General features: G+C 46.7%; 1 protein-coding gene and 1 non-coding gene across 3 annotated transcripts in view; one reads left to right on the top strand and one right to left on the bottom strand.

Moving 5' to 3' along the window:
* The first annotated feature begins 381 nt into the window (after positions 1–381).
* DDB2 (damage specific DNA binding protein 2) overlaps positions 382–18,803 on the top strand; it is a 31,484-nt gene continuing 13,062 nt past the window's right edge. For both annotated transcript variants that reach the window (XM_003920062.4, XM_010334144.3), the window contains exons 1-3: positions 382–691; positions 1,763–1,899; positions 2,283–2,474. In XM_003920062.4, coding sequence (XP_003920111.1) covers positions 565–691; positions 1,763–1,899; positions 2,283–2,474 — 456 coding nt within the window. In that variant the 5' untranslated portion in view covers positions 382–564. The remainder of the gene's footprint in view (positions 692–1,762; positions 1,900–2,282; positions 2,475–18,803) is intronic.
* LOC120364732 (U6 spliceosomal RNA) lies at positions 11,073–11,179 on the bottom strand. The gene has a single exon (XR_005579881.1). It is a non-coding gene; the product is annotated as a U6 spliceosomal RNA (small nuclear RNA).

Raw genomic sequence — 18,803 nt, forward strand, 5'->3', positions numbered from 1 at the left:
AGAGAGAGAAATTAGCTGGGCGTGGTGGCGCACGCCTGTAGTCCCGTCTACTTAGGAGGCTGAGGTGGGAGGATCCGTTGAGCCTAGGAGGTGGAGTCTGCACGGAGCTATGATCGCGCCACTGCACTCCAGGCTGGGCGACAGAGCCAGATCCCGTCGCTAAAATAAATAAAATAAATAAATAAATAAAGCCGGGGGCCATCTTTGCTCCGGGCAGGTCAGCTGACCCGGGCTGGCACAGGTCCTGGCGCAGTTCCCGCCCCTCCCGGGAGGGCTGGCCCCGCCTCCCCGCCCCGCCCCTCCGCCCCGCCCCTCCGCCCCTCCGCCCCGCCCTCTCCCCGCGCCCCCGCCTTCCAGGAAGGGGCGGGTCTCCGAGACGGGTGGGGCCGGAGCTCCAAGCTGGTTTGAACAAGCCTTGGGCATGTTTGGCGGGAAGTTGACTTAGCTCGGCTACCTGTGGCCCCGCAGATTTGTAGTCCCCGCCTTGTTTCTCCCCAGAGGCCTCTCAATCCTCCCTCCATGATCTCTGCATAGAACACAGTACCCTCTCGCACGGAGGACGAGATGGCTCCCAAGAAACGCCCAGAAACCAAGAAGACCTCCGAGATTGTATTACGCCCCAGGAACAAGAGGAGCAGGAGTCCCCGGGAGCTGGAGCCCGAGGCCAAGAAGCTCTGTGCGAAGGGCTCCGGTACTGCCTGTGCCTGCTGCTTGAATATTTCCGCCTTTTGGGGTGCTCGCGCAGGAGGCTGCAGCGGGGGATGGGTGCCCCGAGGCTCCCTAGGCCGTCCCAGGTCACGGATGCCTCGGGCTGTGCATTCTACCTGCAGGTCCTTTGACACTAGAGAGTTTAGGCTTCAACACCTGTCCCGCTAGGTGACAGGAAGCAGATGAGCTCCGTAACAACAGATACACGGACTTGTCAGATTCCTTGTTTATAGCAGGGTTCTTACACGGTTAGGACGGCTTCAGAGAATCCTACCTTTCCTGGCTGTGTGTGTGCTGGGTTTCATAGTCCTGCTTGTTAGCTGCGTGTCCTAGGTGGTCAGCTGTGAGAGCCCCCAGTCTCTTCCCTCCTTAGAAAGCTCATTCTCTGAGGTTTGCTGGGGCTTGAACCTGGGGCTATAAGGAGTTTCGAGACCCTCAAAAGACAGGAGTCGGGGCTTGTTAAGTGGTTTTTGTCCAGGAGAAGAAAATAATTGGTTTTCAAGTGGTCAGACCTATAGAGATTTGGTCCTCAAATACAGTTTGGTGATCTGGAGCTGTCGCTTTAATTCCTATTCTAATTTCGTTTACCTCCCCAGAAGTAACCTACTTAGCGTTTCCAGGCTTTTCTATTCCTTCTTTTCCTAAACAGTGACTTCTGCCATGCTGTCCTAAAAACTTTTTAATCATGCATTATATGTGATTTATAAAATTGTGACCTAGTCCCATCTGGAGTTTTGCAGCCCAAACTGGGAAGAGTTCTTCAGTGTGCTTTATTCTTGTGTGTTTCTGTGACTGGGGTCTCAGGAACCCTGCACGATCTATTTAGTTTCACTTAAGACTTACTGCTTGAGGGAGTGTTTTGGGGAAAAGACCAAATCCTCACTCCTTTTAAAATTTCTGGTGCTGGGTGATACCATGTGGACATGGAAGAGCCTTAGGAGGTGATAAGATGGAGATGAGCCATGCCGAATGAAACAAGGCTTCCTTTTGGGGATTTCAGCAGAAAAACCTTTCGTGAGATTGGAGAGGAAAATATGTCTGTTCTGCTTGGCAGGTCCTAGCAGAAGATGTGACTCAGACTGCCTCTGGGCGGGGCTGGCTGGCCCACAGATCCTGCCACCATGCCGCAGCATAGTCAGGACCCTCCACCAGCATAGGCTGGGCAGAGCTTCCTGGCCATCTGTCCAGCAGGTAAGGCATTTTTTTCCTCAAGCCCTCAAGGATTTGTACATGCATTTTTACTATTGCATGCTCCCAAGTTAGATGATGACTTGGTTCACCAGCTTGTCAGAGTGGTCCGATCACCCAGACTGTGGTGACTGGCCTACTGGGCACTCAGCCAGGTAAGAAAGTCTTATGTTGTAAAGGTCCCAGCTGGAATGCACTCTGCCCCTTTTACTTTCCAAGATGATTAGTTCGTGTACCTTGCAAATATTTTCGTGTACAGGGCAGGCAGTTAGCTTTCCTTTGGTGGGAGGACTTGGCTGTAGGGCTCATCTGTGAAGGAGGCAGAGATTGGCATTTACCCAGGACTTGAGTTTTAATTCAACCTAATTCATTTCTTTCTGTGACAGGGGCTCCAGCAGTCCTTTTTGCACACTCTGGATTCTTACCGGATATTACAAAAAGCCGCCCCCTTTGACAGGAGGGCTACATCCTTGGCATGGCACCCGACTCACCCCAGCACCGTGGCTGTGGGTTCCAAAGGTGGAGATATCTTGCTCTGGAATTTTGGCATCAAGGACAAACCCACCTTCATCAAAGGGGTGAGCAGTTCCCCGTGCCAGGTAGTGCTAAAGACGTGTTTGTTGGCCGGGTGCGGTGGCACATGCCTGTAATCTCAGCACTTTGGGAGGCTGAGGCAGGCGGATCACCTGAGCTCTGGAGTTTGAGACCAGCCTGGCAAACATGGTGAAACCCCGTCTCTATTAAAAATATGAAAATTAGCTGGGCGCGGTGGCAGGCGCCTGTAATCCCAGCTGCTCCAGAGGCTGAGGCAGGAGAATTGCTTGAACGCAGGAGGCAGAGGTTGCAGTGAGCCGAGATCTTGCCATTGCAGTCCAGCCTGGGCAACAAGAGCAAAACTCTATCTGAAAAAAAAAAAAAATTATAATAAAATAAAAATAAGGAGTGTTTGTTGAAGGAATGAAAGGGATATTGATTTAATCCAGTAATTGTCAGGAAGAGAACTGGGATCAAAAGTAACTGTGGGCATTTTCAAATACGTAAATGGTGATGATACTCATATATTTTTCTAATGCCTGCCCTTACAGTATTAAAAGGTATAGACTATTGATCATCCATAAAATCGAAGCCCCTTCTGGGCCGGGCGTGGTGACTCACTCCTGTAATCCCAGCACTTTGGGAGGCTGAGGTGGCTGGATCATGAGGTTAGGAGATGGAGACCATCCTGGCCAAAGCAGTGAAACCCCGTCTCTATTAAAAATACAAAAAATTAGCTGGGTGTGGCGGCGCACACCTGTAGTCCCAGCTACTCGGGAGGCTGAGGCAGGAGAACTGCTTGAACCCAAGAGATGGAGGTTGCAGTGAGCTGAGATCGTGCCACTGCACTCCAGCCTGGGTGACAGAGTGAGACTCTGTCTAAAAAAAAAAAAAAGAGAAAAGAGAATAAGAACTGAAGCCCTTTCTTACCATACTGACCTCATCTTATACCACTGTCTTACCTCACTTCCTACACTGTAGCCACACCAGCTGTTTCTATTCCTGAAACCGGGTCTCTGCAATTGCTGTTCCCTTCTATTGGAGTGCTTTTCCCCCATGGTCTTCTCGTGGCTGGCCTCTTGTCATGCAGGTCTCTGCTGATTCTACCTCTTCAAAGAGGCTTTCACTGGATGTCCTTACCCATAACATAGATCCCACTCCTCCACCCCCGTCATTCCCTGTATCGTTACCCTGCTTCATGTTTTCCCACAGTGTTGATCAATGTCTGAGATCTGATGCTTATTCGTATGTGTTTGCCCACTGATGGCAGGGACCTTGCCTTTCTGGTTCACCACTCTATCCCCAGTGCCTGGAACAAAGTTTGGGCCAGAGTAGCTGCTTTCTATTTGTTGAATGAATGAGGGGCTTGGGGTGTAATTGAGCAGATGGGATGTATACATAGGAGGTAACTAACAATACAGATGCTAAGTGCTGCAGAATGTGAAAGAAGCAAGAAGAATTGGAGTCAGTAGAGAAGACTTCATGGACACGTGAGGAGGAGCAGCATTAGATAAATGGAGAGAAAAGAAGGAAAGGTGTAGTGTGATTGGGTCAGGTTTGGCAGAGAGTTCTTAGGGATGGTCTCTGTTGTGCTAGAGTTTATCATCCATTGCTGAGGGGCGAGTGTGTTATTCCCTCCCGGATGTCCCCAGCTAGTCCAGCTGGTGGCTGACATTGGAGGGCTGTGCTGTGAAAAGTGACACTGGGTTTAGAGTAGGAGTCACAAACTTATATGGCTCCAGAAGCCAAACAGAGTGGGAAAAAAAAAAGAAGCAGCAGCAGCAGCAGCCTGTTGGCTCACGCCTGTAATCCCAGCACTTTGGGAGGCCGAGGCGGGTGGATCACAAGGTCAAGAGATCGAGACCATCCTGGTCAACATGGTGAAACCCCGCCTCTACTAAAAATACAAAACATTAGCTGGGCATGGTGGCACGTGCCTGTAATCCCAGCTACTCAGGAGGCTGAGGCAGGAGAATTGCCTGAACCCAGGAGGCGGAGGTTGCGGCGAGCCGAGATGGCGCCATTGCACTCCAGCTGGGGTAACAAGAGCGAAACTCCGTCTCAAAAAAAAAAAAAAAAAAAAAAAAGAAGCAGTGTAGGGTATTCTAGGGGAAGAGCTTCCTGACTAACAGGGTAATGACAAGTGCTTTGAACTTGTGCCAGACTGAGATTGGTTTCGTTTGCATCACCTTGTGACATGCATGTCACTTTCTTTTTTTTTTGAGACGGAGTCCTACCCAGGCTGGAGTGCAATGGCGCGATCTCAGCTCGCCGCAACCTCTGCCTTCTGGGTTCAGGCAATTCTCCTGCCTCAGCCTCCTGAGTAGCTGGGATTACAGGCACGTGCCACCATGCCCAGCTAATCTTTTTGTATTTTTAGCAGAGACGGGGTTTCACCATGTTGACCAGGATGGTCTCGATCTCTTGACCTTGTGATCCACCCGCCTTGGCCTCCCAAAGTGCTGGGATTACAGGCTTGAGCCACCGCGCCCGGCCTGCATGTCACTTTCTTTACTCTGTAATGGAGATTGGTCTAGGCATTGAACTTTGTGACTTGCAGTTGCAGAGAGCTAGGCTGGAGCAGAGGAAGGGTATGGCGGTCTGAAGAACTGTCTGGTTTTACTCCCCGCTGCTGACAGCAGAACGCTGATTTGACACCAGTTACTGGGGGAGCAACAGTGCCTCATTTTGTCACTTCTTTTTTTTTTTTTTTTTTTTTTGAGACGGAGTTTCGCTCTTGTTACCCAGGCTGGAGTGCAATGGCACGATCTCGGCTCACCGCAACCTCCGCCTCCTGGGTTCAGGCAATTCTCCTGCGTCAGCCTCCTGAGTAGCTGGGATTACAGGCACGTGCCACCATGCCCAGCTAATGTTTTGTATTTTTAGTAGAGACGGGGTTTCACCATGTTGACCAGGATGGTCTCGATCTCTCGACCTCGTGATCCACCCGCCTCGGCCTCCCAAAGTGCTGGGATTACAGGCTTGAGCCACCGCGCCAGGCCTAGTCACTTCTTTAATAATGTGACCTTTACATTCTTCAGGCCCTTGGCAAGAGAACACGTATTACAGTTTCACAATGAACATAGCTTAATTTTATTCCTAATGTAAAAACAATGTAGGGAGCCAGGCCTGTGGGTCATGCCTGTAATTCCAGCACTTTGGGAGGCCAAGGAGGGCAGATCACATGAGGTCAGGAGTTCCAGACCAGTGTGACCAACATACAGTGAAACCCTGTCTCTACTAAAAATGCAAAAATTAGCTGGGAGTTAGTGGTGCATACCTATAGTTCCAGTTACTCAGGAAGCTGAGGCAGGAGAATTTCTTGAACCTGGGAGGCAGAGGTTACAGTGAGCGGAGATGGTGCCACTGCATTCCCGCCTGGCTGACAGAGCGAGACTCTCTCTCGCAAAAAAACAAAACAAAGGCCGGGCGCGGTGGCTCAAGCTTGTAATCCCAGCACTTTGGGAGGCCGAGGCGGGTCGATCACGAGGTTGAGAGATCAAGACCATCCTGGTCAACATGGTAAAACCCCATCTCTACTAAAAATACAAAAAATTAGCTGGGCATGGTGGCGTGTGCCTGTAATCCCAGCTACTCAGGAGGCTGAGGCAGGAGAATTGCCTGAACCCAGGAGGCGGAGGTTGCGGTGAGCCGAGATCGCGCCATTGCACTCCAGCCTGGGTAACAAGAGCGAAACTCCGTCTCAAAAACAAACAAACAAACAAACAAACAAAAACAAAACAAAACATTGTATTCTTACTATTAAAAAATACAGAGAAAATATAAAGAATAAATATGATCTAAAATCCCCATTTTCAGCATCCCTCTGTGTATGTGTACACTATTTTTTTTCCAAGACTGAGTCTTGCTCTGTCACCCATGCTGGAGTGCCATGGTGTGATCTCACCTCACTGCAATCTCTGCCTCTGGGTTCAAGCGATTCTCCTGCCTCAACCTCCCAAGTAGCTGGGATTACAGGCATGTACCACCATGGCCAACTAATTTTTGTTTTTTTTTTTTGTTTTTTGTTTTTTGTTTTTGAGATGGAGTCTCACTCTGTTGCCCAGGCTGTAGTGCAGTGGTATGATCTTGGCACACTGCAACCTCTGCCTCCCGAGCTCAAGTGATTCTCCTGCCTCAGCCTCCTGAGTAGCTGGAATTTCAGGTGCCCACCACCATGCCCGCCTAATTTTTAGTAGAGATGGGGTTTCACCATGTTGGCTAGGCTGGTCTTGAACTCCTAGCCTCAGGTGATCCACCTCGGCCTCCCAAAGTGCTGAGATTATAGGTGTGAGCCACCATGCCTAGCTTAATTTTTCTATTTTTAGTAGAAACGGGGTTTTGCCATATTGGGCAAGCTGGTCTTGAACTCCTGACCTAATGTGATCTGCCTGCCTCGGCCTCCCAAAATGCTGAGATTACAGGCGTGACCAACCTGGCCCGGCCTGCATGTGTACACTATTACACAGACCCATTCTTGTACTTCCATTATTACATAAATATCCTAGAATCTGTTGTGGATTGCTTATTATGTCAAATATTCTACTTTAATCATATCATACCAGAGGATAACTATTTACAAATATCTTGCAATTTTCTTTTTCTTTCTTTTTTTTTGGAGACAGGGTCTCACTCTGTCACCAAGGCTAGAGCACAGTGGTGCATTACTGCTCACTGCAGCCTACACCTCCCAAGCTCAAGTAATCCTTCCCCTTCAGCTTCTGAAGGAGCTGTGACCACAGATGCACATTACCATACCCAGCTACTTTTTTTGTTTTGTTTTGTTTTGAGACAGAATTTCACTCTTGTCATCCAGGTGGAGTGCAATGGCATGATCTCAGCTCACTGCAACCTCTGCCTCCCAGGTTCAAGAGATTCTCCTGCTTTAGCCTCCTGAATATCTGGGATTATAGGCACCCGCCACCATGCCCAGCTAATTTTGGGGTTTCACCATGTTGGCCAGGCTGCTCTCAAACTCCTGACCTCAGTCGATCCGCCCACCTTGGCCTCCCAAAGTGCTGGGATTATAGGCGTGAGCTACTATGTCTGGCCAGTTCATTGTTTATTTTTTTAAATGTCTTTATTGATTGATTGATTGATTTTTTTGAGACAGAGTTTCACTCTGTTGCCCAGGCTGGAGTGTAATGACTCAACCTCCACTCACTGCAACCTCTGCCTCCCAGGTTCAATCGATTCTCCTGCCTCAGCCTCCCTAATAGCTGGGAATACAGGTGTCTACCACCATGCCCAGCTAATTATTTGTATTTTTAGTAAAGACAGCATTTCACTATGTTGGCCAGGCTGGTTTCAAACTCCTGACCTCAGGTGATCCACTCGCCTCAGCCTCCCAAAGTGCTGGGATTACAGGCTTAAGCCACTGCGCCCGGCTAAATTTATTTATTTTTTTAAGATGGTGTCTTGCCCTGTCACCCAGGCGTGATAATGGCTCAGCATAGCTTCAACCTCCTCAGCTCAAGCGATTCTCCCACCTCAGCCTCCTGAGTAGCTGGGACTACCCATATAGGCCATCATACCTGGCTAATTTTTAAATTTTTTTTTTTTTTTTTTTTTTTTTTTTGAGACTGAGTTTTGCTCTTGTTACCCAGACTGGAGTGTGATGGCGCAATCTTGGCTCACCGCAACCTCTGCCTCCTGGGTTCAAGCAATTCTCCTGCCTCAGCCTCCCGAGTAGCTGGGACTGCAGGCACTCACCACCATGCCCAGCTAATTTTTGTATTTTTAGTAGAGATGGGGTTTTACCATGTTGACCAGGATGGTCTCGATCTCTTGACCTCGTGATCCACCCGCCTTAGCCTCCCAAAGTGCTGGGATTACAGGCTTGAGCCACCGCGCCCGGCCAATTTTAAAATTTTTTAATAGAGACAGTCTCACTGTGCTGCAGAGGCTGGTTTCAAACTCCTGGCCTCAAGCAATCCTGCTCCCTCAGCCTACCAAAGTACTGGGATTATAAGCGTGAGCCACTGCACCCAGTTGCATTGTATTGATATGCTACAGTTTATCCATTTACCTGTTGAAGGACATTTGGATTTTTTTCTAGTTTTTGAATGCAACAAAGTGGCTGTGAACATTCATGTACAAGTATTTGTGTGGATATATGTTTTTATTTTTCTTAGGTAAATACTTAGCAGTGGAATGGCTGGATTATAGGGTAGGAATGCTTTAAAGATACTTTTTAAATGAGAAAAGGCTTTTATATTACCCACATATTGTCATTTCCAGTGCTTTCATTTTTTCATGTGATCCAGATTTCCTTTTGGTAATATTTTCCTTCTGCCTGAAGAAATTCCTTTCATATTTCTTATAATGCAGATTGGTGATGAATACTTTCTGCTTTTGTTTGTCTCCAAAAGTATTTTGCCTTTATTTTGGGGGAGGATGTTTTTGCTAAGTATAGAATTATGGTTCACAGTTTTTAAAATTATTTAATTTTATTTTTTAGTTAACAAATTAAAATTGTATCTATTTATCAGATACAATATATTGGTTCAGAGTTTTATTCCTTCAGTACTTTAAAGATGATTTTGGCAGGGCACGGTGGCTCACGCCTGTAATCCCAGCACTTTGGGAGGCCAAGGCAAGTGGATCATTTGCGGTCAGGACTTCAAAACTAGCCTGGCCAACGTGGTGAAACCCCGCTTCTCCTAAAAATACAAAAATTAGCTGGGCATGGTGGTGCTCACCAGTAATCCCAGCTACTCGGAGGCTGAGGCATGAGAATCATGCTTGAACCTGGGAGGCAGAGGTTGCAGTGAGCCGAGATCACATCACTGCCCTCCAGCCTAGGCGACAGAGCAAGACTCTGCCTCTAAATAAATAAATAAATTAAAAAAAATAAAGATGATTTCTAGCTGGGCACAGTGACTCATGCCTGTAATCTCAGCACTTTGAGAGGCTGAGGCTGGTGGATCTCTTGAAACCAGGAGTTTAAGACCAGCCGGGGTAACACTGCAAGACCCCATCTCCACACAAAAATCTTAAACATTAGTGAGTGGCTCAAACTTGTAGTTCTAGCTACTCAGGAGGCTGAGGTAGGAGGATTGCTTAAGCCCAGGAGTCCAAGGCTTCAGTGAGCTAGGCAAGCCTGGGTGACAGAGCAAGATCCTGTCTCTAAAAAAAAAAAAATTTCTGATGAGAAGTCAGCTACCATCCTTATGCTCTTTTCTACATGATTTTTCTTCTGGCAGCTTTAAAAAAGATTATGATGTGCTTGGAGGGATCATTGAGCTTCTTCGATTTGTGGAATTTATAGTTATCAGCAAATTTGGAAATGTTTAGACCCTTGTTATTATTATTATTATTTTTTTGAGATGGAGTTTCGCTCTTGTTACCCAGGCTGGAGTGCAATGGCACGATCTCGGCTCACTGCAACCTCCGCCTCCTGGGTTCAGGCAATTCTCCTGCCTCAGCCTCCTGAGTAGCTGGGATTACAGGCACCCGCCACCATGCCCAGCTAATTTTTTTGTATTTTTAGTAGAGGCGGGGTTTCACCATGTTGACCACGATGGTCTCGATCTCTTGACCTTGTGATCCACTTGCCTTGGCCTCCCAAAGTGTTGGGATTACAGGCTTGAGCCACCGCGCCTGGCCTAGACCATTATTATTATTATTATTGAGATGGAGTCTCACTCTGTCATTCAAGCTGGAGTGCAGTGGCATGATGTCAGCTTACTGCAACCTCTGCCTCCAAGGTTGAAGTGATTTTCCTGCCTCAACCTCCTGAGTAGGTGGGATTACAGGCGCCAGCCATCACGCCTGGCTAATTTTTGTATTTTTACTAGAGACGGGGTTTCATCATGTTGGTCAGGTTGGTCTCAAACTCCTGACCTCCGGTGATCCGCCCGCCTAGGCCCCCCACAGTGCTAGGATTACATGTGTGAGCCACTGTGCCTGGCCTATGCCAGCTACTGTCTGATTGGATATTAGATATTGTGAATTTAACATTGTTGGATTTTGTTGTATTCTTTACTTAATTACTTAATTTTTTTTTAAGAGACAAGGTCTCACTATGTTGCCCAGGCTAGAGTTCAGTGGCTAGTCACAGATGTGGTCATATTGCATGACAGGCTCCAACTCCTGGGCTCAGGCAGTCCTTCTCCTCAGTCTCCTGGGTAGCTGGGACTACAGGCATGTGCCACCATCCTGGCTTTGTATGTTTTTTTTTTTTTTTTTTTTTTTTTTTTTGAGACGGAGTTTCGCTCTTGTTACCCAGGCTGGAGTGCAATGGCGCGATCTCAGCTCACCGCAACCTCCGCCTCCTGGGTTCAGGCAATTCTTCTGCCTCAGCCTCCTGAGTAGCTGGGATTACAGGCATGCGCCACCACGCCCAGCTAATTTTTTTGTATTTTTAGTAGAGACGGGGTTTCACCATGTTGACCAGGATGGTCTCGATCTCTTGACCTCGTGATCCACCCGCTTCGGCCTCCCAAAGTGCTGGGATTACAGGCGTGAGCCACCGCGCCCGGCTGTATGTTTTTTTTTAAGACGGGGTTTCATTTTTTTGATGTTTTTAATTTTTAATAAAGATTTTAATTAAGCTTCAGTCATTAAGTAGTTTTTAAACTTAGGTTTCATGATCCTTTGCCTTCATACTTATAGATGGAGTCAGTTACCATTTCAGAACCAAAAATATGGAACGCTTCACGAATTTGCGTGTCATCCTTGCGCAGGGGCCATGCTAATCTTCACTGTATCGTTCCAATTTTAGTATATGTGCTGCCGAAGTGAGCACAAGACGGGGTTTCACTGTGTTGGTCAGGCTGGTCTTGAACTCCCGACCTCAGGTGATCCGCCTGCCTTGGCCTCCCAGAGTGCTGGGATTACAGGTGTGAGCCACTGCACCCAGCCTGGCTTTGTATTTTTTAAATATTGTTGGGCTTTGTTCTAGGATGTAATTAAATTACTTGTAATCCACTGGATTCTTTCAGAGCTTGTTTTTAAGGTTTTTTAGTGTATTAGTTTCCTATTGCCACTATAGCAAATTACCTGCACAGTGAATTGCTTAAAACAACACATGTATTCTCCTTCAATTCTATAGGTCAGAGTCTAAAATCAGTTTCAGTTGACTAAGGTGGAGATGATGCAAGGACTGGTTCCTAATGGAAGTTCTGAGGGGAAGATTTGTTTCCTTTTCCGGCTTCTGGTGGGTGTCTAAATTCCATGGTTTGTGGCTCTTCTTATCTTCACGGTGATTCATTCCAGTTTCTGCTTCCATCATCACGTTGCTTTCTCTTCTGACTCTGACTCGTGTGTTCCTCCTATAAGGACCCTTTTTATTCTATCAGGACCTCCCAAATAACCCACGGTAATCCCCACATCTCAATATATTTAACTTAATCACATTTCAAAAATCCTCTACCAAAGGCTCCAAGAGGCCCTCTGAAAATCTCCAGAGTGCTGTCTCTGTGGATCTCTCTCCTCTCTGGCATTTTGCCCCACAAATTCTGGTGGGTTTTTTTTTTTTTTTTTTTTTTGAGACAGAGTTTCCCTTTTTTTTTTTTTTTTGAGACGGAGTTTCACTCTTATTACCCAGGCTGGAGTGCAATGGCACGATCTCGGCTCACCGCAACCTCCGCCTCCTGGGTTCAGGCAATTCTCCTGTCTCAGCCTCCTGAGTAGCTGGGATTACAGGCACACGCCACCATGCCCAGCTAATTTTTTGTATTTTTCGTAGAGACGGGGTTTCACCATGTTGACCAGGATGGTCTCGATCTCTTGACCTTGTGATCCACCCACCTCGGCCTCCCAAAGTGCTGGGATTACAGGCTTGAGCCACCGCGCCCGGCTGAGTTTCCCTTTTTTTGCCCAGGGTAGATCTGGGCGTACAATGACACGATCTCGGCTCACTGCAGCCTCTGCCTCCCGGGTTTAAGCAGTGATTCTCCTGCCTCAGCCTCCTGTGTAGCTGGGATTATTGGCTCGCCCGGCTAATTTTGTATTAAAAAAATACATCACCACACCCGGGTAATTTTGTATTTTTAGTAGAAATAGGGTTTCACCATGTTGGCTAGCCTGGTCTTGAACTCCTGACCACAGGTGATCTGCCCGCCTCGGCCTCCCAAAGTGCTGGGATAATAGGTGCTAGCCACCACACCTGGCTTTTTTTTTTTTTTTTTTTTTTTTTTTTTTTTTTTTTTTTGAGACAGTCTTGCTCTGTTGCCCAGGCTGGAGTTCAGGGTTACAATCTTGGCTCACTGCAACCACTTCTTCCTGGGGTCAAGTGATTCTTTTGCCTCAGCCTCCCAAATAGCTGGGATCACAGGTAGGTACCACCTAAGTTTTTTATATTTTTAGTAGAGACAGGGTTTTACTATATTGGCCAGGCTTGTCTTGAACTCCTGGCCTCAAGTGATCTGCCTCAGCCTCCCAAAGTGCTGGGATTACAGGTGTGAGCTACCGCAGCCAGTCCACAAATTGTTGCCATTTTGGCAGAGAACTCTGTCTCCTGGCCTGGGTGAGACCCGCTCCTCTGTCCCTGTGCTGCGGCCTGGGTACTGTCTTCAAGCTATAGGCTGAGGCAATTGCCGGGTAACTACATTGCTTTCTCTCCTGTCTTGTGTTGCCCATTGTTCAAATAGGAAAACTTGTTTCATGTATTTTGTCCAGTTTGCTAATTTCTTTTTTCTTTTTTTTTTTTTTTTGAGACGGAGTTTTGCTCTTGTTACCCAGGCTGGAGTGCAATGGCGCGATCTTGGCTCACCGCAACCTCCACCTCCTGGGTTCAGGCAATTCTCCTGCCTCAGCCTCCTGAGTAGCTGGGATTACAGGCACGCGCCACCATGCCCAGCTAATTTTTTTTTGTATTTTTAGTAGAGACAGGGTTTCACCATGTTGACCAGGATGGTCTTGATCTCTTGACCTTGTGATCCACCCGCCTCAGCCTCCCAAAGTGCTGGGATTACAGGCGTGAGCCACCGCGCCTGGCCAGTTTGCTAATTTCTTAAGGCGGAAGGGTATATTTGCTTTCTGTTACTCTATCCTGGTGGAAAGCAGAAATCCATATTTATTAATTAATTTTGTTTCTACACAATCTTGTCATCTACAAATAAGGAGTGTTTGATTTCTTCTTTTACCATTCCTGTACTTTTCCCCTGCTTATTCCATCAGTAAAGGCCTCTAGTAAGTTGGAAAACAGTAGCTATAGCAGACATCTTTGTCTTGTTCTTGATCATGGAGGGTTTTTGTATTTCATCAAGTATTCAAGTATGATTTTTGCTGCTTTTTTTTTTTTAGACGGAGCCTTGCTCTCTTGGCCAGGATGGAGTGAAGTGACACGATCTCTACTCACTGCAACCTCCACCTCCTGGGTTCAAGCATTTCTTCTGCCTCAGCCTCCCGAGTAGCTGGGATTACAGGTGCCCACCACCACACCCAGCTAATTTTTATATTTTCTGTAGAGAGGGTGTTTCACCATGTTGGCCAGGCTGGTCTCGAACTCCTGGTCTCAAGTGATCTGCTCACCTTGGCCTCCCAAAGTGCTGGGATTACAGGCATGAGCCACCATGCCCGGCCTTTGCTGCTTTTTTTATTGTAGTAAATTATATATAACATAAGCCATTTAACCATTTTAAAATGTACAGTTCGGGCCAGGAGCCGTGGCTCACACCTGTAATCCCAACACTTTGGGAATCCGAGCCGGCAGATCACCAGGTCAAGAGATGGAGACCATCCTGGCCAACATGGTGAAACCCCTGTCTCTACTGAAAATACAAAAATTAGCTGGGCGTAGTGGCGCAAGCCTGTAATCCCAGCTACTGGAGAAGCTGAGGCAGGAGAACCACTCGAAGCCAGGAGGTGGAAGTTGCAGTGAGCCGAGACTGCACTGCTGCACTCCAGCCTGGCGACAGAGCGAGACTTCATCTCAAAATAAAATAAAATAAAATGTCCAGTTCAGTGGAGTTACATTTACATTGTTGTGCAACCACCACCACTTCCATCTCCAGAACTTTTTCATCATTTCTAACAAACTCTGGACCCATTCAACAAAAACTCTTTATTAGAGCAGAACTGAAGGAAATAGAGACACACACACACACACACACACACCCCTCTTTATTACCCCTCTTCCCAGCCACTGACAACCCCTAATTTGCTTTCTATCTATATCAATTTTAACTATGCTAGGTACCTCTTATAAGTGGAATCATGTAATAATTGTCCTTTTGTATTTGTTTTTTTTTTTTCGCTTAGCATAATGTTCTCAGGGTTCATCCATGTTATAGCATGTATCAGTACTTTACTCCTTTTTATAACTGAATAAAATTCCATTGTATGGATATACTACATTTTATTTATCCATTCCTCTGTTGATGGACACTTGGGTTCTTTTGCCTTTTGCTATTATGAATAGAACTGCTGTGAACATTTGCGTACACCTTTCGGTTTGAAGATTTGTTTTTAGTTATTTCGGGTGCATGCCTAGGAACTCATTTGTTTTTAAAATTTGCTTATTGGCCGGGCACAGTGGCTCACGCCTATAATCTCAGCCCTTTGGGAGGCTGAGGTGGGTGTATCAGTGAGCCCAGGAGTTAGAGACCAGGCTTGGCAAAATAGTAAAACCACTTCTCTACCAGAAATACAAATATTAGCCAGTTGCATAACCTGGTCTCAAAATAAATAAATTAAAAACTTGCTTGTTTTAGAGCTGACAGTGGTGGCACACACCTGTAGTACCAGCTGCTCAGGAGGCTTAGGTGGGAATATTGCTTATGGCCAGGAGTGTGAGGTTACAGGAAGCTTGTGACTAGCCACTGCATTCCAGCCTGGGCAACAGAGCAAGACCCCATCTCTTTTATCTTTATTTTATTTTGTGTTTTTAGAGAAAGGTCTTGCTCTGTTGTCCAGGCTGGAATGCTGTGCTACAATCATAGCTCACTGCAGCCTTGAACTCCTGGCTCAAACAGTCCTCCTGCCTCAGCCTCCCAAAGTGCTAAGATTACAGACATGCACTGCAGTGCCTGGCCTTTTTTTGTTCATTATTTATGTTTCTTTTTTTTGAGACAGAGTCTTGCTCTGTTGCCCAGGCTAGAGTTCAGTGGCAGTGTCCAATCACTGCAACCTCCGCCTCCCGGGTTCAAGCAATTCTCCTGCCTCAGCCAGCCTCCTGAGTAGCTGGGATTACAGGCGTCCGCCACCACATCCGGCTAATTTTTGTATTTTTATTAGAGACGGGGTTTCACTATGTTGATAAGACTGATCTTGAACTCTTGACCTCGTGATCCACCTGCCTCAGACTCCCAAAGTGCTGGGATTACAGGTGTGAGCCACCATGCCCGGCTTATTTATATTTAATTTTTTTTTTTTTTTTTGAGACGGAGTTTTCGCTCTTGTTACCCAGGCTGGAGTGCAATGGCGTGATCTCGGCTCACCGCAACCTCCGCCTCCTGGGTTCAGGCAATTCTCCTGCCTCAGCCTCCTGAGTAGCTGGGATTACAGGCACGTGCCACCATGCCCAGCTAATTTTTTTTAATTTTTAGTAGAGACGGTGTTTCACCATGTTGACCAGGATGGTCTCGATCTCTCGACCTCGTGATCTACCCGCCTCGGCCTCCCAAAGTGCTGGGATTACAGGCTTGAGCCACTGTGCCCGGCTATATTTAATTTTTTCTTTTTTTTTTTTTTTTTTTTTTTTTTTTTTTTTTGAGACGGAGTTCCGCTCTTGTTACCCAGGCTGGAGTGCAATGGCGCGATCTCGGCTCACCGCAACCTCCGCCTCCTGGGTTCAGGCAATTCTCCTGCCTCAGCCTCCTAAGTAGCTGGGATTACAGGCACGCGCCACCACGCCCAGCTAGTTTTTTTGTATTTTTAGTAGAGACGGGGTTTCACATGTTGACCAGGATGGTCTCGATCTCTCGACCTCGTGATCCACCCGCCTCGGCCTCCCAAAGTGCTGGGATTACAGGCTTGAGCCACCGCGCCCGGCCATATTTAATTTTTTCATTAAAATTTTTTTCCCTCATGTTTTTGTCTTTACAGTTACATCCCTTTGCTGGCCATGGTGGCTCACGCCTGTAATCTCAACACTTTTTTTTTTTTTTTTTGAGGCGGAGTTTCGCTCTTGTTACCCAGGCTGGAGTGCAATGGTGCGATCTCGGCTCACCGCAACCTCCGCCTCCTGGGTTCAGGCAATTCTCCTGCCTCAGCCTCCTGAGTAGCTGGGATTACAGGTATGCGCCACCACGTCCAGCTAATGTTTTGTATTTTTAGTAGAGCCGGGGTTTCACCATGTTGACCAGGATGGTCTCGATCTCTTGACCTCATGATCCACCCGCCTTGGCCTCCCAAAGTGCTGGGATTACAGGCCCGTGCCTGGCTCAACACTTTTTTGAGAGGACAAAGTGGAGGGATAACTTGAAGCAAGGGCAACAGAGTGAGACCCTGTCTCTCAAAAAAATTTTAAAAATTAGCCGTGTACAGTGGCATGTACCTATAGTCCCAGCTACTTGGGAGGCTGAAGTGAGAGGATCATTTGAGCCCAGAAGTTAAAGTTTACAGTGAATCATGATCACAACAGTGCTTTCCAGCCAGGGTGACAGAGTGAGATCCTGTGTCTTTTTTTTTTTTTTTTTTTTTTTTTTGAGATATAGTTTTGCTCTTGTCGCCCAGGCTGGAGGACAGTGGCATGATCTCGGCTCACTGCAACTTCTGCCTCCCGGTTCAAGCAGTTCTCCTGCCTTAACCTCCTAGGTAGCTGGGATTACAGGCACACACCACCACGCCCAGCTAATTTTTGTATTTTTAGTAGAGACCGGGTTTTACTATGTTGGCCAGGCTGGTCTTGAACTCCTGACCTCAAGTGATCCTCCTGACTTGGCCTCCCAAAGTGCTGGTATTACAGGCATGAGCCACTGCACCTAACCCACACTTTTTTTTTTTTTTTTAAAGCAGTGTTACTTGTTAGAGATGCTTTTTTTTTTTTTTTTTAAGACACAGAACCCAGGAGGCAGAGGTTGTAATGACAGATTATGCCACTGTACTCCAGCCTGGGCAACAGAGCAAGCCTCCATCTCATTAAAAAATAAAAAAACTGTGGTAGAAAACACATAACAACACTTATTATCTTAACCATTTTCAAGTGTAGTAATGTTAACTATGTTGACATTGTTGTGCACCAGATCTCTAGAAAAAAAAACAGAACTTTTTTCTTATAAAACTGATACTCTATACCCACTGAACAACAAGCCTCCACTTCTCCCTTCCCTTAGCCCCTGGCAACCACAGTACTACTTTCTGTTTCTGTGAGTTTGATGACTTTAGATATCTCATATAAGTGGAATCATACAGTATTTGTCTTTTTGTGATGGGCTTATTTCACTTAACGCAGTGTTTTAAGATTCATCCGTGTTGTAGCATGTAACAGAATTTCCTTCTTTTTTAAGACTGAATAATATTTCATCATTTGTATGTATCACCTTTTGTTTACTTCCGTTTATTCATTGATGAATACTTGGGTTGATTTCATCTTCTGGCTATCGTGAATAGTGCTGCAGTGAATATGGGTGTGCAATATGCCTTTGAGACCCTGATTCCAGTTCCTTGGGGCATTTGCCAAGAAGTAGGATTGCTTCATCAAATGGTAATTCTGTTGTTCATTTTTTTTTTTTTTTTTTGAGATGGAGTTTTGCTCCTGTTACCCAGGCTGGAGTGCAATGGCGCGATCTCTGCTCACCACAACCTCACAACCTCCGCCTCCTGGGTTCAGGCAATTCTCCTGCCTCAGCCTCCTGAGTAGCTGGGATTACAGGCACGCGCCACCATGCCCAGCTAATGTTTCGTATTTTTAGTAGAGACGGGGTTTCACCATGTTGACCAGAATGGTCTCGATCTCTTGACCTCGTGATCTACCCGCCTTAGCCTCCCAAAGTGCTGGGATTACAGGCTTGAGCCACCGCGCCTGGCTTTTTTCTCTTCAGATTGTATAAATCTTTCGTCTTTTTTTTTTTTTTAAGATGGGGTTTCACCATGATGGTCAGGCTGGTCTTGAACTCCTGACCTCAGGTGATCCACCCACCTTGGCCTCCCAAAGTGCTAAGATTACAGGCGTGAGCCACCGTGTCCAGCCTCTGTTCATTTTTTGAAGAACCTCCATACTGTTTTTTGTACTGGCTATACCATCTCATGTTCCCATCAGCAGTGTAAAAATGTTCCAACTTCTCCACTTCCTCACCAATACTTCTTTTCTTTTTTTTATGGAGTCTTGCTTTGTCACCCAGGCTGGAATGTGGTGGCACAGTCTCGGCTCACTGCAATCTCTGCCTCCCGAGTTCAAGTGATTCTCTTGACTCACCCTCCCAAGTAACTGGGATTACAGGTGCCTGCCACCATGCCTGGCTAATTTTTGTATTTTTAGTAGAGAG

Source organism: Saimiri boliviensis, chromosome 6 (assembly GCF_048565385.1).
Source record: "Saimiri boliviensis isolate mSaiBol1 chromosome 6, mSaiBol1.pri, whole genome shotgun sequence".
NCBI lineage: Eukaryota > Metazoa > Chordata > Mammalia > Primates > Cebidae > Saimiri > Saimiri boliviensis.